The sequence below is a fragment of the Lontra canadensis genome, unplaced genomic scaffold, assembly GCF_010015895.1.
Source record: "Lontra canadensis isolate GAN:19392208 unplaced genomic scaffold, GSC_riverotter_1.0 scaffold80, whole genome shotgun sequence".
NCBI lineage: Eukaryota > Metazoa > Chordata > Mammalia > Carnivora > Mustelidae > Lontra > Lontra canadensis.
This window is the reverse complement of record NW_022631074.1, coordinates 9,191,796-9,217,071: the sequence shown is the minus strand read 5'-3', so window position 1 is coordinate 9,217,071 and position 25,276 is coordinate 9,191,796. Positions and strand designations below refer to the sequence as shown.

At 37.7% G+C, this 25,276-nt stretch overlaps 1 protein-coding gene across 3 annotated transcripts in view; it reads right to left on the bottom strand.

The window, feature by feature from the left end:
* Positions 1-25,276, bottom strand: part of EPHA6 (EPH receptor A6) — an 835,383-nt gene that overhangs the window by 11,164 nt on the left and 798,943 nt on the right. For all 3 annotated transcript variants that reach the window (XM_032882241.1, XM_032882242.1, XM_032882243.1), the window contains 3 exons: positions 18,354-18,503; positions 3,003-3,196; positions 701-772 (listed from right to left, as the gene is read on the bottom strand). In XM_032882241.1, the coding sequence (XP_032738132.1) occupies positions 701-772; positions 3,003-3,196; positions 18,354-18,503 (416 nt within the window). The remainder of the gene's footprint in view (positions 1-700; positions 773-3,002; positions 3,197-18,353; positions 18,504-25,276) is intronic.

Below are 25,276 nucleotides of genomic sequence, written 5' to 3'. Positions count from 1 at the left end.
TCCTTTAAACAGTCTCGGTTCTCTGGAATCAGGGACAGGGTGGATGGATAGCATCGGAGGTGAAGGGATTGACAGGGGTAACCTGCTCAGGCTGCTGTGAAAATAAGAGTGGTGATAACAGTTCAGGCACGTGTACCTGTAGAACTCTGTTTTTCTTTGTTTCTCCAAGAAAAGTGTATTAAAGGCAGAAAACACTAGCATATAGATCTTTGTCTATATGTCCTTACTAAGAAGCCTGTCTCTGAAGGGAAAGAGAAGTAGTTAAAGAAAATGTTTGTTCTTTTTGTTTTGTTTTGTTTTCCTGAAGAATGGGCAAGGACAGCAAATCAGTCACAGAAACTTCCATTTGGTTTCCCGGATATCAGACTTCAGAATCAAATCAAACTGCCAACTTTATGTAAAGTACCCAACTCTCACCCGCGTGTGGCAGTACCATCACCGACTTGCCATCTGCTGGCCTGTCCACAGGATGGCTGCTCATCCCGTTAAACCCTTTAAACCCTACACCTCTGGCCCCATGACACAAGTCCTCATACTGACTTTACCTCTGGATCATTTTGACTTTTTGGCATTTTCTCATCTAAGAGTTTTCATCAGGGTTTTCCAGCTATGATAAACATTCATAGTCTCGAAAAAGCAGGGAAGAAATTGTTGTACCTGCTTTTCTTCAAAAAAAAAAAAAAAAAAAAAAGGCTCTTACCTGCCTGCTTCTACTGCCATAGAACAGTTAGAGAGCTCTGTTGATGGGCACTGGCTGTGGGGTCCGTTAACCCTATACCACAATGAGAGGCATGGATTAAATGAGTTCAGTTTATAGAAAACCATTAACACACACTCACTGCATTAGCTCTTTCATTTCAATGTCAATGCATGCCCATTCTTCAGGAAAACAAAACAAAACAAAAAGAACAAACATTTTCTTTAACTACTTCTCTTTCCCTTCAGAGACAGGCTTCTTAGTACTTTATATTGCTTTTCTCTCTGACCTCATATTTACTCCTGCTCCATTGCCAGCTGTCTTACACACTTTTATTCAAATGCTCTTGCTAAGGCTGCCCATAGATACCTGACTACTTTGCTGCTAAGTTCAAAGGACCCATTTCACTTTTTATCTTGCTGAAGCTCTTGTGAAATCTTGGACATTACACTCCTTGGAACGCTCCCCATTTTTTGCTTCTATGTCACTATCCTTTCCCAGCTTTAGTTATTACCAGTCTGGCACTGAGACAGATGACTTCTTCTTTCTTGGTCTCCTTTGGGTACTCTCCCTCAGCTCATTTCTTAAATCTTGGTGTTCCAGAGAACACCCCTCCTTCCTTCCCTCTGTTAATTTTCATACCTTATAGTCTCCATGGGTCATCTCAACTATGCATGAATCTTCAGTTATAGTCTCTATGTTGATGATCTTCAAATCTTCAGCCCAGATCTTTCCCCCTGAGGTTCAACCTACAAATATAACTGCCTATTGGACAACTCCACCTACCTACCCCACAGGCATCTTCAATTCAGTTTACTTGATATGGTTTCATTTCTATTGCAAAACCATATCTTCCTTCTCTCTCTTAGTGGTAATATTATTGGCCGGCTTGTCTAAGAAGGTAACTTGATAGAATCCTTGACTCTTTTCTCTCCCCACCCCTCCTATATTCAATCAATTACCAAGACACATTGTTCTCCTTGCCTGAGAGCAAATCCATCCTCTTATCTCCCAACCCCAAACTTACTCCCATTTCATGAATTAGACCCTAATCTTTTCTGGCTTGGGTTTCAAACATATAACTGTCTGTTTCTAGTCTTGTTCCTTATTTTGCACTTAGTCTAAATCAGCTCTAGAGTGATCTTTTAGAAACGCAAATGTGATTATGCTATTCTCTTGCTTAAAATCCTTCACTAAGTGTCCTTTTATGATAAAATCCTAGGTCACTCCCCCAACCAAACCACCCCCACCCCCACCCCAGCCCTTTACTGCTTCTTCTGTTGGACTGCTTTAGGGAAGATGGGCTAGAGTAATAGTTTAATCTCTAGCTATTTCATGCTTGGTTTCACTTTACTGAGGCTGCCAATTAGTGATTTAGAGGTGAACTCTTATGTGCTCTGCAGTGAACTGAGGCCTGCTTAAGTAGTCCTTGAAGAGCCTTTGGCCTTATTATCACAAAAAGCCTGCACTGACTTGAACCTATGACCTCAAGATGAACATCTATATATTCCGTTGGCCGTCCCCTGAGTTAGAAGAGTGAGCTTTGGAAACACTTTTGTTATTTCTAAGTCCAGTTTGGCCTAAATACATATATTCTCAATTCGATAATATTTTAAATGTAATCTTTTCAGAAATAAGTGTTTCTTTCCTTCTACTCTCCCCTTCTTATAATTGCTTTTTAGAGAGAGGTGAGTAGATCTTCTCAACTCTACTGACTTTTATAAAATGGCATATGAGTGCCTTCATTTTCTTGTCTTGTCATCTGTCTTTCTCTGGTTTTAGAAATGGAAAGTAACAACAGCTGGGTGTGATCATGTCAGCAGGAAACATCCTCACTCCTTGCCTATTCACAAATTGCCCCTGTCTTGCTTGCTGTTTCAAACAGAGGCACAGAACATAAAATGGACAAGAAAATTAAAGAACCTGTGGATACAAATTCTACTTACAGAGATAAGGCAGGATCAATAAATAAAAAAAGGATACACAAATACCAAAGACCCCCACAAGAAAAAAAAATATAACAAAAGTAACTCAGAAAAATTAGATACGGAGAGAACAAAAGGAGACACTGTTTTCTTAAGACAAAAAAAAACCAAAAAAAAAAAAAAAAAACCCAAAACAAAACATTTAGAAATGTTGTTTTTTTCACAGCTGGTAAATAAAATATGGTTTGTATAAAATATTCTAAAAGGTCGACAACTAGACAGTTATCATGGTAAACTTTCTCCTCTCTACCTGTTAGTCTTGTCTATAGCCTGAAAGAAATGACTGTCAAAGGGAAGAAAATCAACACTATGCATCTTACACAAGGATATCCTCCACCAGGGTGTGAAGGGCACTGGGATTGCGGATCAGTTTGTCCAGGAAGCTGACAATGTCAGTAAATTTCGGTCTGTGATTTCTCTCCTTCTGCCAACAATGGAGCATCAGCTGGTGTAGAGACGCTGGACAGCCCATGGGAGCTGGAAGTCTATAGCCTTCTTCAATGGACAGAATGACCTAAATGCAAACACACACAGGTTAGTCTCTTACTTTTTGGGACAAATAACACGACATATGCTAAGTTATAATTCTTTTTTATTCAGGAAGTAGAAACAAAAATATTGGTAAACATGAAAACTTGTGGGTACAAGCAGCCCAAACAAAGATAAATACAAAAGTTGCAAGTATCTACATTAATATCTGCTGATGTCTCTTTGAGGAAAATGTTTTTAAACATGTGGTATTCAGAAGGGAGGTTAAACTTCATCACAATTTCGAGAAATAGTTCCTGTGTGATTTAGCTGGAATGTCTCAAACCCAATTAGGACATCAGAAAGTCAGCATAAGATTGATGTGTTTGGTGCAAACCACATGTGACAAATGTGTTAAGTAAAATTGTATCTCTGTTGAAGCACTGAACTCCTGAGTCATTTTTTATCCTTTTATAATAATGTCACTGTTTATTCTTTTGCTGGTTATCATTCCTTCTTTCTTCTTTATTGCTTATTTAATTTCTCTTTGCTTACTTCTGCCTTTCCCTTAGTCTGACACCAACATGATTATGAAGTTCTCTCTGAACTTCTAAGGTCATTCAACCCTTGAAATGCTCTCAGTGGCTAGCTTAAGACTACAGAGCAACAGGATCATTCAAGCCTGAGTGTCCTCAGGGCCAGCGCTCTCCAATAGAACTTTTTTTCTCTCTGTCCAACATGATAGAAACTAGTCACGTGTGGTTGTTGAGTGGTTGAAATGTGGCTAAGAAGACTGAGGAATTGAGCTTTGTGTTTTAGTTCATTTTAATTCATTAAAGTTTAAATTTAAGTAGCCCCATGTGGCTAGAGGCTACTATATGGGAAAGGGAGGTTCTAGGGAAAGGAATCTCTATAAGAAGCCGAAGTTAAGAACAACAATGTGATGACAATAAGGTAGTTTCTTTTGTTTTGCTTTTTTGAACTCAAGAAATCAAATATAAGATAAAGCAGGATTGTCATCTATTTTGTATATGGCCCACCTGGGAATCTCCTAATAATATATTATATATGTTATATATAATATAATTATAATATAATTGACTTGGAATTTATATAGCTTATTATTTTATGTGTACAAAGTATTCCTGTGGCCCTTTATCTTTTTTTTTTTTTTTTAGATTTTATTGATTTATTTTACAGAGAGAGAGAGAGAGACAGAGAGAGCAAGAGTGGGGAGGAAGCAGAGGGAGGGGGGAAGAGAATCTGAAGAAGACCCGTGCTGAGTGTGGAGCCCTACATGAAGCTCAAACTCACGACTTCGATATCACGACCTGAAACCAAAAGTCAGGTGCTTAACCAACTGAGCCACCTAGGCACCCCATTATGCAACCCTTTATTCTTATATCATCTCTGGAAGAAAGAAAAAGGAAAGGGTCCATCCCCCATTTTTGAGATGGGAAGCTGAGGAACAGACTGATAGTTAAAGGCAGGCACATCTCAACTTCATCCCTGCCTTCATCAACAATAGATACAAAAATGCAAGTGCTGAGATTGTTAACCTGAGACCTCTCTTTATGGTAGCATCAGCTACACACTTTTTGTAATTTGTAAAAACACATCTTAATTTCTTTTTTAATTTACACTGTTGACAGGACTCTGAAATGTCCATAATTCATGCTAGAAGCAGTTTGCAAAAAGGAGCAATAATATGCCTGTAAGAACCTCTTAACTGCTAAGCTTTAGCTTTTTGGTACTATGCAATTTCTCATAATCCCATCAGTGTCTTTGTGACCAGAACACTTTAACCTGTCAGGATACTAGCATTTTTGTATTCATTTTATCCCATTATTGAACAAGATTTTTTTCTTATCTGTTTTCTGATTATGTTTGTTATCAACTAAGCTTGGATTTTAAGACCTTTTGTGACACATTTTACTAAAATAAGATATGTGTAAAATGCTTGTATAGCCTCAAAACTACTGTGGATAGTTCTGAAAAGTAGCTAAGAAAAATAGGACAGAATTCCATTACAAAAAGACTTTAAAATCCCACCCTAGGAGAGCACTCTAGTTGATTTACCACAGTTACCTAATTATAAGTGCATAGAATAAAATAGATGACAATTGAGGTTGTATTTTGAGAAAAAAATATTAGCTACTTATTGAGTATCTATCAGGTGCTACATGATTTGCATCTTTTTCTTCACTGTGTAAAATAACTCAATCCAATAGTTGTTATTATCTCTATTCTTTTTTTTTTTTTAAATTGGAGCCTAATGTGGGACTTGAACTCATGACCCTGAGAGCAAGATCAAGCTGAGATCAAGAGTTGGATGCTTAATGGACAGAGCTCCCAAGGTGCCCTTTATTGTCTTATTCTTAAGTGAAAAAATTTAGACCTAGGGTGATTAGGAAAATTGCCCAAATTCACACAGCATAGGTGGTAGAGCTAACATTTAAACTGAGTTCCATTAGCTTCCAAACTTTTTTCTCTGACCACTCCCCAGAAATGCTTTTTAGTTCTCACGATAAATCCTCCTTTCCAATTTTATATCAATTAACAGGATTTTAGGAGTGATTTCCATGTTACCTTTTGTAATAGCATTTGATTTCATTGTTTTTCTTTGGATCTCAACTTTATATTCTGTGTAAATCAAACATGTATTTACTTCATAGTTTGCAAAATGTTATCTTAGCCTGAACAGAGTGATTTCTGAATGCTGCGAGTCTTGTACACATTTCTATTATTGCATCTATTACATTGCATTGTAATAGATGCAATAATAGAATACTATTTATCTGCTTTTCCACTAGGGCTATACATACTTGAAAGCAGGAATTATGCCTGTAGATTTTACATTCTTATCATTTAGTATGGTGCCTAACACGTTAATAAATGTTATGGAAAAAAATCAAAGCTATTAGAAGAAATTTTTGAATTTATTTTGATAGAGCAGCAAATTCTTAGAAAACCTGAAGTTTTAAACTACCCAAGAAGCATTCAAAGTATGAGCATGGCAGCATTTGGAATTCCCCTCCGAAGGAAGGAAGTGTTAATCAAAGATTGGCGCTTTGAGCAGCATTCTCCAAGTGATCTCATGATCTCACTTTGGTTTGCTTGGACAATAAGCCAGTGAGACCAGGGTTTGCTATTCCCCAAGAGAGAAGGACTGGACTCAAACTCAGCTTTCTGTGAGACTGGTGGCTTCTTCCTCCTGTCTAGAGGGGTTACTATTTCCCAGTGTCTTCATGGTCCTTTGCTGACTTTCCTAGACAACTGTGGTAAATAATTAATGTCCAGTGCAGACTGCTTAGTGCCAAGTGGGTTGTTCATAATCTCTTTTGACGAATTGCTCTCATAATTGTCTGTAAAAGAAGAGTGTGGATCCTTGTCTGGAACCTTTACCCATAATGAGTTCAGCAATGTTGCTGGCCCCAGGATGCTTTTCTGTGGGGACAGTGGCCTTTTCTTCTGGTTGAACTCTGACTTTTACATTTCCTTAATTCTTTAACTTGTGACTTTGTAAAATTTGTGGAGCCCAGTATCATGTCAATTGTCATACATAAAGTGTCCTTGTAGGATAATAGTAACAACAGTAACAACCCTGACAATAACAGCTAACTGTTAATGAGAGCTTTCGGATACTTCCAGGTACCAGTTCTAAATGATTTACTTGTATCAACTCTTTCAGTCCTCATAAAAACCCGTGAGGTAGGTACTATCACTTTCCCTACCTTACAGAAAAGGAATGTAAATAGAGAGAGGTTTAACTTGCCCAAGATTGTACCCTTAAAAGTCCTGGCTTCAAGGGAGCCAAAGGAAGAGATTTAAGCGATGTGATCCACAAAAAAGGTTAAAAGACAACTTCCTAAAGGATTTTTAAATTTATTCATCCAAAGAGATATGTATTAACCATTTAACATGTACTATTGAGCATGCTATGTATAAGAGGTAACAAATGGGTAAGAAACATCTGTCTTTAGGAAACATATAATCTAGTGAAGAAGACTGGGGAGTTTGAATACAGTAAGTGCCAAGTAGAACAGGGAGTTATGGGAGCATGTGAAGAACTGCCTAACCTAGACGTGGTTCTCAGAGGAGGTGAAGTGGATCTTACAGAAGTGTAGAAGGTAGCAGGGTCAACCGGATAGGTTGAAGGTAGACTATGGGACCTGCTCAGGGAATGAAAGTAGATTTGTGCAGCTAGAAGAGAGACTTCAAAGAGAGGGATGGCACGATTTGAGGTTGGGAGGTTAAGTAAAAATAATAGTTCTTAGGATCATGAATGATTTTGTATGCTACGAGTGACTTTTTTCAAAGGGAAAAGGGTTTTAGCAAGTAAATGACATTAGATTTGCCTTTGGGAAGCTCACACTGGCTTCAGTGTGGAGAGCACACTGGAAGGAATGGGAGGTCAGGAAGGAGGTTTGCAGTGATCCAGGCAAGAGATCCCAATGGTCTTATTGGAGGCAACGACTGTGGCATACAGGAAGTGGGCTGATTGGACAGGAACATAGGATAGGGTTAAGGTTAGACATGGCAGGACAGGTTTTTGGGTTGGTCTCCTAGTAAAGACAGAGACCACAGGAGAAGAAACAATTTTGGGGCCGGAGTGATGACAAGTTCAATTTCCTCTGAGCTTTCTGGTTTCAGATTCAAATAACATATTAACTTTGAGAGCTTATTATGTGCCACACTCTGGCTTAGCTCACTTTATTTAGGTCTCAGATTACCTTATTATGTGATATGGTTATGCATATTTTATAGGTAAGAAAGCTGAAGCTCAAACTGATAAATAGATTGGGTCAGTATTGCATAGCTAATAATTCCCTGAAAAAAGAACTGATATTATCATCTTGATAGCCTCTGGATCATGGTAGTGGTAGTGAACGTCTGTCCTGAGCCTTGAGCCAGATCCCTGACTTTGTGCCAGAATTAGATCTTGAGCCTCTCTCCCCATTCTGTACACTCCATGCTGCCCCACCTACCTGCGTGTGCTGGCCACAGCCGCAGCTCATGCTCTGCCTTCTCTGTGGGTTTTTTAGATCTATCACTTTCAGTAGATCTTTCTGAGGTTGTCAAGCAGACACCTTAGATTTATTTTGTTCAAAACTCACCCCATTCCTCCTTTGGGATTCCTGTCCCTTGCAAAGAGTACCACTGTTCTTCAGTGACTCAACACAGAGATCAAGGAGTCATTTGGGACTCTCTCTTCCCTGATGCTCAAAAGCACCTGAATTCGTGCTAATTCTACTACCTTCATATATTTTAAATCCGCTCCATTTTGAATTCTCCCTCCACATGATTTCTTTCCCAGTTTGCTAACAGCCTCCTAACTAGTCTACTCCTCTTGCTTTCCCTTCTCCATTCATCTCCCACAGTGCAGCGGAAGCAATCCTGAGGTGGTACTGTGATCCCATTTCTCTCACGTCTGAAATTCTGTGGCAGCTCACCTGGAGCCTGGCTCTTGGTCCTCACCTCTGTCTGGGTCCAGGCCTTTGCTCTGGCCATTCCAAAACACTTGTGTTCTTTCAGCTGGGCGATCTGGACCCCTCAAGGGCAGCAACTGTTTCTTTTGCCCATAGGTTCCCAGCATCTAGCACAATGCCTTGTCAAGTAAAAAAATAGAGCTTCAGTGATCACATATGTGATCTATGAAAGCTGTATTTTATGGGCAGCTTGAGAAAACCTATATTAACCTTTATCTTCATAAACATGTCTTTGGTGAGCAGCTTTGTTTTATAGGTATTTTCTGATTCCTTAGTTAAGGGCTCACGAGGAGCTAGAAGCATATGGGATGCTTTGTCTAAAAGACTAATTGAGGTTTGTTGTTTTAGGATATGAAAGGGTGATAATTAACTACAGAGAATTTTGTAACAGTTTGTGATAGGTATAGGCTGTCATCCTTTGAAAAGAGTTATACAAGGTTAAACCCTTATTTAAAAATGCAAGAAGAAAATTAAGATAAAGTGAAAAAATATGAAAATGACTGCAGTAATAATTTCCATGCAGAGGTAGAAGGAATTAGATTCTGTCAGAATTTATTATCTAAAACCTGGCTGGTTATTCCAAATAGACCGTACTGGTTCCTTGTCATTGACACCGCAATTTTTAGCAGCCTAGAATGAACATAAGGCTCAGTTGGGGCACGTAGCAGACTGTTCTGCTCTTGCTGAATCTGATGAGTTTTCCAATTGTGTTGACAGTTTCTGAATCAAAGCGGGCAATGTGCACCTTTTATTAAGCCAGGCAAACAAGAAGTAGACAGTCAATATGAAGACGCTGAGACATCCCTGAACAATACCATTGAACAAGGACTGCTTGGGCTGTGCAGGGAATTACATTTTTATGTTATAAGGCTGCTAAGTATCTCCAAAAAGAAGCACATTGAATTTAGTTATTCATACTTTCTTTTAAAAGAAACTGTCTCAAAATTTTAGTCTACCAAAATGTACATTAGTAAATGGAATGTGAAATGATTTTATTTTTATCTTGCCTCTAAATATTCATCATGGCTTTGTGGAAAACCTATAGTCTTAGGTAGAATGAGGATAGTGAAGCAAAGGGTCCCAATATACACTTCCTTTTTGGGGTAATGATTACTTATATTTATTAGGATATTTGATTTTTAATGCAATAATACTGAAAACTCTGGTAATCTCTTTTCCTGATATGCAACATAAAGATTGTGTCTACATGGGAGAGGGGGGAAAAAGGAAGGAAAGATGTAGTTATAAGTAAATAACATTTGTAATCTTATACTGATTTTCTTATTCAAAATTTTTCCACATCCAGGATTTAAAATTCAGTGAAAGGCAATCAAGACCCAAATGAAATTCAGTGTATGATAAGAAAAAAGGATATGGGGTAGTGAAAAAAATAAGGTGCAGATAGAAAACATTTTTTCAGAGGCTCATTTGTAATTTGTAGATCATTAGGGCATGGAAACCTAAGATTTCCTTTTCAACTTTAAGATAAAAAATTCCTTGAAAGTCTACATTTAGGGCAGTTCCCAAACCTCACTTTTTGGAACTCACTATAGAATGTCAAGGACTTTTTCAAATGAAGAGTGGTTGTCTACAGGAGGTTACTATCTTTGAGACTGTTGAATGAGTGGACACAATGAGGAACAATATGAAATGTAGGACTCTCAGAGGTTAAAGGTTCTTGGTAAGATTTGCCATTTGGGGAATTATTTACCCCTAATGGTTGAAAGTCACACCTGTTGTGACAAATAACTAACATTATGTAATGATGTTTCAGCTTGTAAGTCATGCAAAGAGCATTAGCAAAGCAATCCCCTGTACTGCATCGAAGTCCTAAACTGTTTGGGCAAGCCTCTATGTCCTCATTAACGAAGAAAAGACAACTGGATTCAATGCTTGCAATTGTACTATTTAGCTCAAAAAGCTGGAGTCACTGAAACTGAGGTCTTTATCTGCAGGGCCTTTGTAACCTCTCTACATCCTGAGGTTCTGTAACCTCCAGATCTAGATTTGGCCTTCACAGAATAGGACTGTTTCCCACAGAATTCCAAATGCAGAGAGACCAGACCCCAGACAGGGCTAGAGACTATCCTGGCAAGCTAAGACATATGGAAATCAAGTTTATGAGTACAAAGAAAAGGGGGCTCTTAAAATGTCCTCTTTGTAAATGCTCCAAAGAGAACAAAAGATGGAATAAAAATTTTAAGAGCTAAAGATAAATATATATATATATTTATAAATATAAATATAATTTCAATATGTAAATATATCAAATGTATAATTAAGTTTTTATGAAAACATTATTAAATTTTTTATGAAAACATTACTGGCATGTATACATTTTTATGAAAACATTACTGGCATGTATACATTTTCTAGCTCTGTGGTCATTTAATTACAAAAAAGTTTCCCTTGAAAATTACCCTGTGGTAGTAGCATACTGGTTATTGGTTTCCTCTACTTGGAACTTTACTATCTGAATTATTTACAATGGTGATTGATTGCCTTTCATAATATTCTCTATTACTCTTGACTCTAGCAGACGTGCATCATGCTAGTATAATTAGTATATATTTAATTAAAATGCTGCTATTGCCTACATACTGATAGTAGCAGTTCTTGAAAAATTGTGCAAAGGAAGGCCATTTTGGCAATTGCTTTGGTATAGTACGTATTCAAATAAATGCAAAAATTCCCTCAGTTAATATGGGAAGGTTGAAATAATGGGAATGGGCCTTTAGCAATTTCCTGTATCTTTCTTACACAGATCATTACACAAAGACCATTACATAATAAAGAAGAGTTTGGAAAATCTAATCAGAGACAAAAATTGGAAATGACTGGACTCTCTGAGTCATAAAATCATACTGCATTTCTAGGTAAGTGAATTCTACCCATCCACTATTCTTGGCTGAAATACTGACCTATAATTGTAAAGGTTATAGAATTATGAGGACAAACAAGAAATAGGGTAAAAGGTTATTTTCTTCCTTTATAAATTTTTGAAAAAAGAAATCAATTTCAATAAGGTCAAAAGGTTCCTTTCAACTGCATGACCTATAAAAAGAAAACCCTGAAGATAAACTCTAATTTTTTTCTTCATGTAAGCTTCAGAAAGCAATCTAAAGCAAAACTTACTATTCTATAAAAGCTTTCGAAAACTAAGGAGCATAAACCCCTCAGAAAGACTGAGGCAGCATTATGTTTCCTAGTAAGCCTCAAACAAGATATTCTCTAATGCTGGCTCTCTTTTTGGAAAAATGAACTAGCTTGGTAGCATATACCTAAGTGATATCATACCCATGAGACATTTGGGTTTCAAATTGCTTCAAGTTTTTTTTTTTTTTTTGTGTGTGTGTGTGTTTTTGTTCTTGTCTTTGTTGTTTTGTTTTGTTTTAAAACAGCATCATGTCAAGGAAAAAACAAAACAAAACAAAACAAAACCCAAGACTCTGGATTTGTGTTCAGATCATTAGATCAAGCCAAGTTGCCTCTCATTTATGTGGTATTAGTTTTTTTCCCTACATATTAACTCTGTGGGGATTTGGTTATTTAATGTTGCCTACTGTTCATGTTTTGCTTCCATTTTCTTCTGTTAAGCACATTATACAGTGTAAGTGTTGGAAGAACCACGGTGCCCTTGGTGTCGTCTTTGGAACTTGCATAGCTCCTAGTATTACATTGTACTTCCATTGTATAATAAACAACAATTACTTGAACTTGGATGAAAATAACATAAAACATAACCCAGCAATACCTTTAAAAGAAAAAGAAGAAAAACAGCTAGGAAACAGCAAGGAGCTGTACACCTTCAACACGTCTATGACATGTTTCTGGTAGTAGGCTTAATTTGTCCATCATTAGAATTTGATTTTAATCTACTGCTGTATATACTTTTGACAAATGTAATAAATATGTTACATTTTATAAATTTTTAATATCCAGACACAGAACATTACAAAAAAGATTTATAGTTCCAAACAACAGCGAGTCAATATGCATTCTTTTGCTAATAGAAAACAACAAAAACACTTCTCTTGTGATAGATTGGCATACATAATTAAAGATGCTTTCATTTCATTATATAGAACCTCTGTAGTATAGAGATTCCTTTGAAAATTAGACTTCTACAGTATAACTTAGAGGGTAAAAGGATGTACTTTGGAGTAAGCAAGGGGCTTGAACTTTAGTTCTACTATTAACTAGCTAGTATCCTTGAGTAAGTTATTTAAATTTTCTGGAAAGCCTCAGAAATGGTAGTAATAATAGTATTTATTTTGGATAATTATTTTGAAGATTAAGTGAGCTAACAATCTAAAATACTTGGCTCATAATAAGCTCAGAAAATGGAAACTATGATTATTACATTTGATTAATTAAACACCTTCTATGTACCAGGTGTTTTACATATATTATCCAGTCCTGCAGTTGAGTATTCTGAATCCTGTTATGGATAGCATCTCAGAAAGCTTAAACCACTTGCCTAAGATAACACAGCCAGTGATTTGTGGAGCTGGGATTTGAACCCAGCTCTTTCTAGCCTTAAAGCAGTGGCTCTTCACTGGCAGTGATTTTTGTACCCCATCTCTGACTGGCCAATGTCTGGGTCCATTTTTGGTTGTCATGTCTGGGAAGATGTTACTGATATCTCAGGGGTAAAGTAAAGGCTGGGGATGCTACAAAACACCCTACAATGTACAAGGCAGCCCCCCACAACCAAGAATTACTCAGCTCAACATGTGGTATGCCAATAGTTCTGAGGCTGAGAAACCTTGCTCCAAAGCTCTCATGATCTTGCTGATATACCAACTGCCTCACTAGAATACAGTGATGCATGATGTTAATGTTTTGATATTGCAGTAAATAAAGTTGCTCTTGAAAAAGAATTTACACCAAAAAAGGACACAATAGTATATCTCAGGCAACACAACTGCTTTCTTTTGGGGGCCTCCCCCCTCCTGCCTATGGTTATGGGGAAACTGCCAATCACAGTGCTCATCTGCCTGTGAAGGCACATGCTGGTACATAAAGCTAGCTGGGTCAATCACAGTGTCTACTTCCCTGGCCTGGTTTTGGTTCAGGGTTGGGCAGGACCCTGACAGAGCCAACTAGAGTCTTCTCTAGGATTCATATGTGAGTTTTCACAGAGGAAAAAAGTTTCATTCTGCCAAGGTTGCCAAGCTGAAATGCTGAGTCCTGGAGTGTAAAGAGTGTAACAGAGGACCTTTGCTGTAGGAGAAAATGAGGTCAACAGATCTAGGGAACCACTAAAAACTCTGCATGATCCCTGGGATACAGCACCACTAGCCTTCTTAGTCTCATGAATGAAATGTTTAAAATTGTTTTTACTCAAGTTAGTTTGGGTTGAGTTTCTGTCATTTATAATCAAAAGAATGCTGAATAATAGAGTTTGCATGCTTTTTCTGACATATATTAAGAAAAAAATAACTATGCTCCATTCACAGTGTTTTTCTATCTTAAAAGAAAAAAAAAAAAAAAAAAAAAAAGAAGGCATGAGGACTACCCTGAGGAATGCACATTCTCCTTGGGGACAGGGCTAGGACTTAGGAATATCAGAAGTTCACCTTCTCATCTACGTAGTGGCCTCCTTGAGAGCAGGGACTGGGTTTCTATTTCTCCATCCCCGCCCCACAGGCACACCTGGCCCAGTGACTGGCACATGTTTAATAAGTAACTGCTGACTAGCTAAGCAGATGGCACCTGCTGTTATGTTTGTAAGGTCTTTTATGGTCTAATCTTGTCTACTCTTTTCTCATTTCCTTTCCCTAATGTACAATACTACTGACCTGTGGGAAACTCATTATATTATTCACTAAAACAGATTCTACAAACTCAGAATTGTTCACTGTAATAAAATATGCCATGGTATACAGAATAGAGGGACTATTTCATAAAAACGTTCTGAAATTTCCTGAACTCATTTAAAATTGTAAGACACGTTAGCATTCTGTATTTAAGCCCACAGCTTAAAGTCACAAAATGTAAAAGTATAAAATATTCAAAAAGAACATAGTTGGATATTTATTGTCCAAAATATTACTTTCCTTATTTAAAATGCACCTTGGCAAACAAAAGACAATACTTTGACCAAATAAATGAGAAATGCAGAACAAACAGGGAATAACCGGTATTTGGAGAGGAGCAGCTGGGAAAGTTTTGATTAAGCTATTTCTGCTTCCAAACAGAAATTCTGGTTACAGGATCCATCACAGATATGCTGACTTCCAATATGTTAAGCTAAACAGAATTTCAACTCTTTACAGCAGCAGCAAAAAATAGTCACAAGATACATAAAAGATTTCAGCTCTTACCACTTTCCTCTGGTCTTGTATTGATCTGAGGACCTCAAGAGTTTGAATCCCTTTCCCACCCAGAAACTTTTGTTCTCTTATTTTTAGATTCTTGCTTGGATACTTTTTGGTAACCACTCAGAGATGATGAAAATTTCCAGCTTAGTTTCTACCTGGTCCTCAAAAAACAGTCAAGCTCTGGGTGGAGGGAGCACTCAGGCTCAGCCCTGTGCTGTGGGCATTGGCAATCCTGAACAAATGAGAATAGCCTTAATGTCGGGAGTCTATTACTGGCTGCAACAGCTTCTTCTGGTTCCAGATATAGTCTCTGTGGTCAAATGAGGTCTAATAGACAGAATCATTCTCTAAATGGTCATCTTGGCCACAGATCATCAATAATCATGGCCAGAACGGCTGGGTAAGCTGTTGGGCAAGATCTGAGAAGAGAGGGGTCGACAACAGAGTTGGGAACCCTCTAGGCAACAATTAAGAACGATTTACATGGTAGTCTATGTTGGAAATTACACATTTGGACATTTTCCCCTCAGAGGCTTCTCTCCTAAAAAATCTGGCTTGCGCTGTGGTATCTTAAACATATACCCGCTCTGTTCTGTGAAAGTCCTGTCTCCTTCTTGTCACCTCCGCAGAGATTCTGGAATGTCCTGAACTTCAGAAAAGAACCACCTGGATCATTCCCTTGTCGACACAAGTATGATAATTTCTCCAGAGATATTAAAAATCATAGCTTATTATTGTTAAAAGGGATAGTAAAAATCACCTAACCCAGTCCTTTTATTATATTTATTGGTCATGAAGCTGAGGCACTTTGAAAATTAAGTGGGCTTTTATTGTTGAATTATAGTCTACATAATGATAGCCATGGTTACTTAATTGGCAGTACAGTGTACCCTAGCTGGTAAGATGATAACTCAAGGGGCGGAAAAATAATGGAATTTCTCTTTACATTTATTTTTCTCATTCTACTATAAGAAAGATTATTTATAAATGTTTATGAAGAATAACTAATTATGACTTTATGACCACACAAAAATGACTTTGATGAATGTATTTGGCACTGTACATAATGTATTCAAAATCAACCCCTTTATTCTCTTTTTATGTTCTTTTCCCTCAAAGCAGGGATTATCATGTTATGATACTATGTCTCACTTCTGACTTTGTTTACAGTCTATCTTCCTTCTGGTGGAATGTGAGCTCCAGGAAGACTAGACATCACTGGCTACATAGGGAGCTACATGGACTGTAAACCAAACCAAAAAAGAAGCAGTTATTTCCTTCTCTCTTTTCCTTGACCATGTCTTGTTCTAGAAGATTATTAGCATGTCCTCTAAGATCACCATCAAATTGCTCGCTATATGATTCTAGGGAAATCATGTCGCATTTGTATACCTCATTTTCACAAGTACGTTGGACTTGGGCTGGACTAGTTAATCTTTTGGTCCCTTCCAGATATAGCATTTCTTCTCTGTTCTATTTCTAGTTCCTAGAACAGAGAAGGTACCCAATAAATATTTTTAAATGAATAAATGAATATATTAGTATGGTAGTACCGGTACATAATGCGCAAACAAATATATGTCAGCTGTGAATGCTCGAGAACTTTTTATCCGTAAGGGTATATTGTTTGTAATGTTTGGAGCCTATGAATTGGGCATTTTTTATTTGAAGTCTGCTGGGGGAACTGGTTAAGTACTAAATGGGATACTAATGAAAGATGGCACTTGAAGTGAGGGCTCTTCTGTGCAGTGGAGACTAACTCATTGGGAAAAGGATTTTTTATTCTGGAGATTTGCTTGAGTGGCCTATTTTAGTCATGAGAAAGTAGGATAAGTAGGCAAGCATTATTTTGAACTTAGAGCAGAACAGGAACTATGGTGACTCAATGCAGGGCTTCCATTACCTTGGATAAGGGGTATTTTTAAAAAATTAGTTCCTTTCAGGATTAAAGGGGCAAATTTCTGCTTCTGAGATTCAATTTTAAGAAGAGCTGGACTGGCAATCACAAGTTGCCGCAAACAAGGCCCAGTGGCAGAAAAGAGCAATGAAGTCCTTCAAATAAAATTCCCTGAAGAATAGTAGACTCTTGGTAAATGAGCTGGATCCAAAAGTCTTAGGTTTTGGGAGTTGAGCTGAGGTCACGGGTTAGGGCACAGTCTATACTTAAGGGCAGATGCTCTGCCGGGACCTACCCACATGGGCTCTGTGTTTTGATGATGTTCATTGGAGAGCAATGATTGAACAGTGTGCATGACCTCAAACTTGCTGCCATGTAGGTTTCTAGACTTGGCATTCTCTAGAGTCAACAGGTCCCCATAGACTGAGTAGGACTCAGCTTCAAAAGTCAAATTGTCTGGCAGGAAGAAACAATCGCCATGGTGAGCTAATCCAGTCTTCTCCATTCCTGGTATTAAAACTATGTTTGTTACTCAGTAAGTCCTTTAGATCCTTGGACAATGAGGTTGGGATGGAATAATGAATGAGGTATGAGGTATGGATGGAATGCCCAAGCAAATGACTGGGAAAAACAGAAACAACAACAACAGCAATAAAAAGAGATGTGAAAATAGATTTAGTCTGAGTATGTATAGAGGTTTTCTATGGTAAAATTGTCTTTTTTTTTCTTTTAAACTGTGAACATCCAGAAGCACATTAGAGGTGAGCTCCCATTAGCATTGAGGAAGGTAAGTGAGTGGACAAAGTCCACAAATTCTGAGATGAGAAAGTGTGAAATTAAAATCTATTTTCAGTTCTAACAGTATACTTATTGGCATTGTCAGGTACTTACATTTCCTGACTACTGTTTTTATCTCTTTGGAGGTCACAGAGATCACATGTGTGTTGACTTTCCTGTTGTATAATATTATTAATCACCAAGGTAATTTTTACAGGTAAAACAGGAACAAAAGAAATTGCATAAAGGGTCATATATCTCAAAATAATCATATCAAATTTCATACTGATAATACATTGCCTGAAAGTACTTGCTCTTTTTCTTCTAAGTATTATTTAGTTTAAATTAATTTGCTTTTTACAGTGGTGGATTACGTTGCCTTCAGGAAGAAATGAAAGGTAAACATTATCTTTGTTACTTGTAGGTCAAGACTGTTGCATTAGCACAGTCATGTGTGTAGGAGCAACATGTGTAGGAGTCTCGAATGTAAGATGTGGATCAGGTATCACACGACAAAGCCCATCAGCTGGCCCCTATGACATATAGTACAGCTCAGAGTGAAAGGTTACTAAGCTTCTCAAACTCAGCCACAGACCCTGAACAACTCTCAGGAAGAGAAGGGCTAATCTGAGTGAGGGCAAAAGACATACTTACTCCTCAGTGTTAACGTGTTTATACTCACAAAATGGCAGTTTAACTATTGATGGCACTTACATCTTGGTTAGACATTTCCCAATAAGGTCTCTCTCCATAGGACATGACCTCCCACATGACAATGCCATAGCTCCACGCGTCACTTGCTGAGGAGAATTTTCTGTAGGCAATAGCTTCTGGGGCCGTCCACCTTATGGGAATTTTCCCACCCTGGAAAACAAATTGGAAATTTCTCAGCTGGCTCACAAGTGTATTAAAAAATGAAATGGCAGTCCAACTAAAAAACTTTTATTAGAAAGATCTGAATACTGCATGATAGCATTGGCATTTTAAATAAAAATAAGAGAACAAGAATAATGTTAAATGTCAGAAATTTTTTTCCTATAATAATTATTCAGAGCTAGAAACTTTAATGGGAAATAAGTCACACCAGAAATACTTTATTTCATTCATTGGGGAAATTTATTTTCACTTTAGATTCACACAATTAAACTCACTATCATGTCATTTGAAGAAAGTTCTGGATTATAGAGCATTAAAACTAAATATCATTCAACATTCATTAAACATTGTATCACATGTATAAATAATAATGAGAATAACTTCTAACTTAATTGAAGATAAATGGTTAAATGCAGAACTGAAACATTCTCTGCAGTTCAATATTTATCAGGACTTTCCCTCTTTCCTTTTTATCTGTGAATATATTTACTTTAAATTAAAAAATCCTTTAACATTATACAAGGGAACCTGAGAAGGATAATTCTTCTTTGGAACACCTTAGGCCAGATTACATTCTAGTTCTTCAGTGTTCCCTTTCACATTTGAACATATTAAAGAGATGAAATAGCATGAATTTAATCTATATTGTTCAGGTATTAAAGCCCGCTATTGTGTCATACTTATTTTTTTATCAACATTTATTACATTTTATCTCTCAAAACACTCTATAAATCTTTTTTACTGTAATGACAAGAACAAAACAATTCATCCATTTGATGTACAATCTTTGAAATTTTTGTAGCTCTGAACAGCAAGTCGAGCGAGGGGAGAGCACCGCTGTCGCCACTAGATGGCGGAAGAGAACAACGAGCTGTGCCCGGACCGCATTTTCTGGCTTTGCGTGAAAATGCTTCTGCAGGCTTCTGCAGGCAGGGCAGATCTTTAACCGTCAGAACGCTCCACGATGGAATTGCCTCATCAATAGCCGCACTTCCACGACCACATCATCTGATTACCCACGTCTCCCAAAGTCCGGTGTGAGGGTGAGCGGGGGTGGGAGGCGATAGAGGGTGCATTCTCTGGCCCTTGAGGAAGTTGGGTCTGACACCTTTAAAAGGTGAAGCTGTGAATGGAATAAATCTAAACACTACTTTTTTTTTTTTTTTTAAAGTAATCTAAGCATTTGCTTGAAGAGAAAAGCGATGCATCCGAAATGGGAATAATTGGGTTCACCAGGCAAATGAGTGCATTAATGGAATCCTCATCTTAAAGACTTTTAGCAAGGAACCTTGGGGATAATACTTTAAATTCAATCCCCTGATTTTACAGGTGAGTGACGGAATACAGGGTTTAGAGATTAGGAGATTCCTCTCCACATTATTAAATACATGTCTACTAACGTTATTATAATAGCATTATGGGGTATTGATATAAAGTTGTAAATACTTCATCGGGGAGGAAAAGCTGGGCCAAACGAACTTTAGTGTTTTAACCCTGGATATCTTATAATCATATATCATCGTAATATAATGGGAGGAAACTAGAAGCCTGAAGTCTGGGGTGTTCACACTTCGTGGCAGTACCACATTAAGGCCAGGAAATTAAATTTACAAAGTCGGTGCTAGTAGTTTAAGAGGGTGATGGGTAGGGAAAGGGAGTTGCAAGAGGAGGATTCATTTCTAAACCCAGAGTAGAATTGCCAGGTCAAATACAGGACCCACAGTTAGACTGAATTTCAGGTAAATAATCTCAGGTAAATACTTTTTGTTGTTGTTGTTGTTGTCGAAGTATGTCCCATAAAGGAATATATTTTTGTGTGTAAGGACGTCCCAAATATTGCATGAGACATTTACAGTAAAAATAAAAATGCATTGTTTCTCTGAAATTCAAATTCAACAGGGCATCCTATATTTTTATTTACTAAACCAAGCAACCCAATCACAGAACATGAAAAAATATTCCAGAAATGGAAATATTGTAAATGATCCAACACAACATTAGTGTTCTAAAAAAAAAAACAAAAAACAAAAAACAAAAAACAAAAAAAACCCAGCGTGGTCTATACTTCATGAAGAGACAAGGACACTCTGACTTGTGTTTGTGTACCAGCCCTCTAGCAGCCTTTGTTTTATGGCCTATTTGTGGCTGAAGCACCTTGGTCCTGTGGCTCTGCATTTTGAAGCCGTTTAAGTCAGGTTCAGGTTTGTTCTAATATGGAAGCCTCACTTCCAGAGAATAAAGACCAAATTTGTAGTTGACTTCAAAACAGATGTAAGAGCAGCAGTCTCGTTTGGCATTTCTGACTCTGGATCTTTCTTTGTCTCTCCAGCGAACAATGCGTAGAAGTGTGAATTGCTAATCTGCTGGGACTGTTCCTTTGCTAAATCTTTGTGAGTTCTATTAAGGCAGGCTAAAAAATACAGTTAAGGGTTATTTTAGGTGCATTCACTTATAAATGATACCTCATATAAGTGATTCACATATACATTTATACTTCATGTAGGTTGATATCACATGTAAATAATAACCTTTCCCCTTTCCTAAGATTTTATTTTTTTCCCTTGAGGAGAAGATATTACAGAATATTTGATTAATAGCATTTCTATCTGTTATGGACTGAATTGTGTTTCCTCAAAATTCATGTTTTGAAGCCCTAAACCCCAATGTGACTGTATTTGGTGGTAGGGTCTTTCAAGGGGTAATCAAAGTTAAATGACGTCATAAGGGTGGGCCCTACACCAGTATGGCTACCATCCTTCTAAGAAGATGAAGAGACACCAGAGGTGTGCAGGCATAGGGAAAAGGCCATGTGAGGACCCAGTAAGAGGATGGCCATCTGCAAGCTAAGGAGAGAAATTTCAGGAGAAGCCAAACCCGCCCATATTTAGATTTTGGATATTGAGCCTCCAGAACTGTGAAAAGTAAATTTTTATTGCTTGAGCCAGTCAGCCTCCGACATTTTGTTAATGGTAGCCCTAGCAGACTGATAACACCACTTTTATAAAGGAAAAAAGAAAGAAAGAAAGAAAGAAAGAAAGAAAGAAAGAAAGAAAGAAAGAAAGAAAGAAAAAATTTTATCTAGGATGAGCAACACTGCAAAATGGACAGTACATCTCTACTTCAAATTCTATGTCAAGAGCCATCTTGAAATGGGAAGTGAGAGCTAGAATAAATCTTTTTTTTTTTTTAAGATTTTATTTATTTATTTGACAGAGATCACAAGTAGGCAGAGAGAGAGAGAGAGGAAGGGAAGCAGGCTCCCCCCTGAGCAGAGAGCCCGATGTGGGGCTCGATCCCAGGACCCTGAGATCATGACCTGAACCGAAGGCAGAGGCTTTAACCCACTGAGCCACCCAGGCGCCCCTAGAATAAATCTTAAAGATGAAAAATCATCACAGAAGTGCTTGGGTAGGGATATAATTCTAATTTATAAAAATGCATGGTAACATGAACCTGACAGTATGTACGGACTTCAGTAATTCTTAACATGTATGGAATAGAGATAAGGAAGCTTTCAAATCTTGTTTTTTTTTTTCTAGTGGGAGGGAATAGACTGAGCATAGTTGATCCCAAATGCAAGATAAGCCTGAAAGGAAGAGGTCCTTCCAATTACGGCATGGTCTCTATCCCCTTTCCTATTTTAGAGGAAACACAGAAGCTTAGCTTTTTTCCTTTTTTTTTTTTTTTTAATTGAATGGACCAACAAACATGTGGCTTAATCTCAGCTACTTATTTTTGCCCATGATCTTGAATCATAGACAGAGGTAATGCACTAAATTACGTTTTTCTCAAAGCATTAACCACCAGATGTTTGTTTCAGGTTTCAGGAATGAACAAATAGTACTTTAGATTTGAAATCACAATCATTGGAACATTAGATGTTGCTTTACCATATGTTTATGAAGGGAAAAAAAAAGTTACCAATGATGCTAATCAAAATGACTGAATGGAACTCTAAAGTTTTCTCCAGTTCCTGGCACTTCCCTATGCCAAGAGCTTAATCACTTAGGGAACAAAGGAGAAACAGGAAGTAAGCAAACTGGGTCTGGATCTGGATGGCTACTGAAAAGATTGTTAGCAACCCCTTTTTCCTGTTTTTTAAGTCCTATGCAGAGCTTGCTCTCTAAAATGGGGTCATAGCAGAAAAAGCGCTGAAGAAACAACTAGGAACCTTGAATTAGACCTGTACACCCTCTATCTTGTATTATGGTTGTATTTAACATCTGAGGTTTAGACTGATCCTCTAATCTTCAGTGGAGGAGACAATCAATTGAAATATAGTAAGGTTACAAAGGCTTAATTCTGAAACCAAATAGAAACCTTCCACTAAGAAACAAGAACACTTAAATCTCTCTCCATTTCTCATGCACTGGGTTTGATGGTTATCTTAAAGGCAAATGGTTTGAATAGACAGCAATCTGCCTACAGACTTTTTCTTTTTTCCTTGATCTGCCTCTGTGGTACCCGAACCTCAAGGAATATAAGAATTACACTATAGAAAACATATATACTATGCTTAAAGATTAATTTAAGAAATTTCTAATGGCAATTTTAACTAAATATTTTTCTTTATGAGATGAAAGTCTTCTACAATCTATTGTGTGACTTTGGGCAAATCTTAACTCTGAGTTATATTTCAGATCTGGAAAATGAGGGGATTTGAATTGATGATCATAAAATAATAAACTCTAGTGGGTTTTAATATGTGCCTGCAGTTTCTTGGCTCCCATTAAACTGACTAGATAGGCCATCTGAGTTTGTACCTAGTCCATGTAGACAGAGCCTGATGACAGACGGTAGTGGAGATAAGCACACTCTTGTTTCACATCCCACACCAGTAATTAATGGTCACAGGGATCATCCTGAGTAGTAAGGAAGGGTAAAAAAAATAACTTAATCACTTTTAGTTTAAGAAGGCAGGAGTATGAAAATACATACTAGAAAGGCACGAAACCAGGACATTGACTTTTCCCCCTCTTTGCTTTTTACTCTTAATGGGTTAAAATACACTTAATGAGCAACCACTGGTTATTTGGAAAACTCATTATACAGACACTTACTGAGGTCAGATGAAAGGGATTAGTTTGTTTGCTGAAAGGTCATTTTACATGAAAAGTTCTTGTCAGTGGGGATTACCTGTGGCAGTGGTGGTCTGGTTTGGGAAGCTATGGTGGAGGAATTAGCATTCTGAGGACTTCCACCTTAATTCAGTATGGTGTCGTAGGAAGTCAGAGCAAATCACTCTCTCACATGCTAGTTATACAGACAACCCAACCCTCACAGGGGGGTTATTCTTTCTCTTGAGAATTACTCATCTTGAGAGGTAAGTCCATCTCTGAGCATCTCTTTCTAGTTTGTATTCCCAAATCAACAAATCATAATATTATTATGTACAACTACATTATATTGTGTAAGCCTTTTAAAAAATACATCCCCAGGGACGCCTGGGTGGCTCAGTTGGTTAAGCAGCTGCCTTCGGCTCAGGTCATGATCCCAGCGTCCTGGGATCGAGTCCCACATTGGGCTCCTTGCTCATCAGGGAGCCTGCTTCTCCCTCTGCCTCTGCCTGCCATTCTGTCTGCCTGTGCTCGCTCTCTCTCCCTCTCTCTCTCTGATAAATAAATAAAATCTTTAAAAAAAAAATACATCCCCATTCCCTCTCTGAGGAATGTGTACTTCCCTCGTTCATTGAAGTTTACTGATCTGGGACAACTTTGGTACTGTGTGAAGCTTTATCCTTTAATGAAATATGAGGATAATAACTGTCCTTTGAAGAAAGATGGAGGACTAGGATGGAACAAATTCATCTGTAGTCACAAAGGATAAATCTTCTTATAGATTTCTAGATAACATTTATTAAGTGGATTAAATGAGATAGTATACATGAAGTCCCTCTTAGCTGCCAACATATGGTAGGCATTCTGGAAATGTTACTTGTCTCTTTAATTTATGCACTTAAAATATCTCTTTTTTTTGGGGCCTGCTTGGTGACTCCAGCCCATATTGGCATACCAGTTTTCTAATCTGGAGTCACTAGCCTACCCCTTAGAGTGCCAGGCTCAAGGTGGTCTCCTCACACAAGAGCTTTTAGGAGCCAGAGGCAACAAATCAATCATTGGTAGACAAGCTCTGACTCAGTTCTTATAATTTAGACTTGTCTTGTCCAGTTTGAGGAAATCTATTTTGGTTCAGTGCATTCTGTTCTATGCCTAGCTTCCTGCCAGTGTACCACCAGCGCCCTTCTGAGACTGAAGACATATCTTATTCATCTCATTCTTTCATGGGTATAATTCTGTCATCAAAGAACATTATCTATGGCTAAATGTTGGCAGCCAGATTTCTGCCTACAGCTGAATCTGCCTGATAATGATTCTCAAAGGATTTCTTGCCTTTTCCCTAGTGTTTCTCTTCTCTTTGTGGGGTTTGATACAGGGGGTAAATTACAAACCTTCTCTCCTCATGAGTGCCCCCAGAGAAACACACACACATACAATGTTGCATCAGGAACATGTGATTATAGATGCCAGGTTGAGACACTCGTGCTGTAAGCAGAAGACCCTTCTTGCATAGTATTTTAAAAATATAAATCATTGGTTCTTAATAACCAATTTTTATAGGAAGATAAGTGCTTTAAAAATTTATAGTAAATAGCATTGTTTTAGGCCACAAATATGAAACAGCCATTTTAATACCTTTATCTAAGACAAAGATTTCCTAACAGTTGTTTCTTGTTCGAGGCTTTCACTCCCTGTGCCAAGGAC